General features: G+C 34.0%; 1 protein-coding gene across 1 annotated transcript in view; it reads left to right on the top strand.

The window, feature by feature from the left end:
- Positions 1 to 2,023: 2,023 nt before the first annotated feature.
- Positions 2,024 to 2,860, top strand: part of LOC110415793 (uncharacterized) — a 1,279-nt gene continuing 442 nt past the window's right edge. The window contains exons 1-2 of the mRNA XM_021427515.1: positions 2,024 to 2,272; positions 2,411 to 2,782. Of these exons, the coding sequence (XP_021283190.1) occupies positions 2,024 to 2,272; positions 2,411 to 2,782 (621 nt within the window). The remainder of the gene's footprint in view (positions 2,273 to 2,410; positions 2,783 to 2,860) is intronic.

Here is a 2,860-nt window from a genome sequence, read left to right as displayed (position 1 = left end):
ACCTCAACTATGACGGTGATGTGGGAGTCATAATAAGTGCATGGAAAAGGAAAACGTGTGTAAATATTATATGGCTTACTATATAATGCATGCATATGATTTCACCATCATATAATCAAAAATATATTTTTTTCATAGATTTCATTAAATCCTTTTATACGAACAGCAGCTCTCCATGACAGAAGGTCCGCTATACCATTGGCTTCCCTACAGCAAGAGACTGATCTTGATCTGCACAAAAGAAAAAAAAAATGAAAGCTGAAGACAATCGAGAAGGATTGTCTGCAGATGAGGTTGATGTACTATACGCCTGCAAAGAGAGGAGAAAGCAAATGAAAAAGCCTTCTTTAACTGCTTGAAAATTGTCAGAAAATAAAATTCTAAAGTTGGCACTAGCTACTCCATGACAACATCATCTCCTCTACATATAGAAATACCATAGGAAGGAGGACCAACCATATACAAATGACAATGACAAATTAATGGACAGGAGCCGAATCCTCGCAAATGTTGCTTCTATATCTTCTTTAAAGATAAAGATGCAGTCATAAAACATCTATATTGTTAGAAGAAAATCGTAGCATCTCATATGTTCATAAATATCTTAAAAGTTCATCTAACTACTAATTGAAACCTTGATAAAGACTTCATTATTTGAAAGCACATCCATCTTCTTTTGCTCTTCAACCCTTTATTCAGAACAAACAACTTAACTTGGAATTAATTTAAAATATTTAATATTCCTTAACCAAGAAGTTGATTGCAATAGTAGTTCAATAATTTTAAAGGCTTAAAAGGCCTTTTTTCATTGAAATTAAGAAAATAAAGCCTTTTTTATTGAAGCTAAGGAAGAAAGAGCAAATAAGGAAAGAAAATTTATAATAGAAAAAAAATAGTAGTTGGAAATTATTAAATGCATATTATTTGTTAAGAGTGGTTCCTGCCTCATCATTGAAGCTGTTCACAGCTTCAACAGTGGAGCTTTGCTAACTGTTAAGTAGTTATTTTATTGTTAATGTTAGAAGTTGGTTGTGGTGCTTAACCACGTTTCATGTAATGGGTGGTTATCCCATACTAGGTACCAGACTTAGAATGTGCCCATGGTGGCACTAATTTTCTGATTTTTTTGTTGATTTTCGTCGACTTTAGCTGTAGCTTTTAAGTAATGTTTTGTAAGACAAGTTTGTGTGTGAAAGTGATCATCTTCTCTAATGTCCAGTACCTGGTTTTCTTGATAACGTTGATTTCTTTCTTAAAACTCTCTTTACTTCATTTTAATCATCACCAAAGTCTGTTTCTTGACATTATTCTTACTAGATTGGGAATAAGAGAAATAGTTGATATTTAATAGAATTATGAGAATTGAAATGATAAAAAAATTAAAATTTATTAAGTACTTATTAGAAAAAGAAGAAAATATGTCATTTTAGTAATTATTTTAATTTTTAGATATCTTTAATATAATATAATAATTATATTATTATTATTATTATTATTATTATTATTATTATTATTATTATTATAAAATTACAACATCTATAAAAATTTGAAACCTAAAATCCTTAGTTTGGTTACTTGACCTTAAAGCCTCCCTAATTACCTAATATTTATCTCATGGATCATACGCAAGTTCAATGATTTAGGCTAGAGCAAGCCTGCACCAGTAAATGTAAAAAGTATGAAGAGATTGCTATTACTGTTATGACAAATCAACGACAAAAAAAAGACAAATACTATTGGCAAATAATGCTGAAAAGAGACCATGACAATTATCGGTTCTTGAGAAAGTTAATGATTCTACATTGTGTTTATCTGAGAGATTTATTTGACTCTGAGTCACTGTAGTACTTAATTATTGACAAAACGATAAGAATGTATAAAAAAATGAAAATCACATGGTTTAAACTTGACAAGTAGGGTGAAAAAATGAAGTCTATAATTGTATCAGGGAACCTTTCCTATAAATTGGAGGACATCCTGGAAACGATTTCAAGCAAACCAATTGAGTATTTTCGCACAAAAAATGAAGAGACTAAGCTTAGGCATTCTGTTCTTGGCCTGCCTGGTGGCTTTTGCCGCTGCCCAAAGTGCTTCTGATGTCATAGCTTATTGGGCTGACTACAATACTACGGGAAATGATTGGACAATACCTCCTTTTTGTGCCGTAGTAGATGGTGATAATTCCTTGGAATGGCGTAGCAAATATGGATGGACCGCCTTCTGTGGACCAGTTGGTCCTACGGGGGTAGACGCTTGTGGCAAGTGCTTAAATGTAAGAACTTAAGCTTTGTTTCCTTGATAATTTAGTTATTTATCGTTTCCTATTTGTCTTTTGTCTTCTATAAGAAGCTCTTGTCTTCATTAAAATTTCTGAGCTATATGTATAATTTATTCTCGTGCGTACGTGAAGGTGACCAACACTGCCACTGAAGCTTATGAAACGGTGAGAATTGTCGATACCTGCGGCTTTGGAGGCCTAGTGTTGGATTTCGACACTGCGTTTCAACCCATTGACACTGATGGAAAAGGCTATCTCGACGGTCACCTTATTGTGGACTATGATTTTGTGGATTGTGATGCAAACGACAACGTCCCAGATGCTACCAATGTCAACGCTTATTGGGCTAACTTCAATCCTGCGAATAATGGTTGGATCATACCTTCTTTTTGCGCCGCAGTGGATGGTGATAAGCCCTTGGAATGGCGTAGCAAATATGGATGGACCGCCTTCTGTGGACCAGTTGGTCCTACGGGGGTAGACGCTTGTGGCAAGTGCTTAAAGGTGAGCAACTTTTTCTACCTCACTAATTTTCATCTCCATATATTGAATATAACTATTGAATAGTACTGAAGGAAAATT

The sequence above is a fragment of the Theobroma umbraticum genome, unplaced genomic scaffold, assembly GCF_002168275.2.
Source record: "Theobroma umbraticum cultivar Fairchild unplaced genomic scaffold, ASM216827v3 scaffold_147.0, whole genome shotgun sequence".
Lineage (NCBI taxonomy): Eukaryota > Viridiplantae > Streptophyta > Magnoliopsida > Malvales > Malvaceae > Theobroma > Theobroma umbraticum.
Note: the sequence above shows the minus strand (reverse complement) of the source record. Positions and strands in the feature narration are given on the sequence as shown.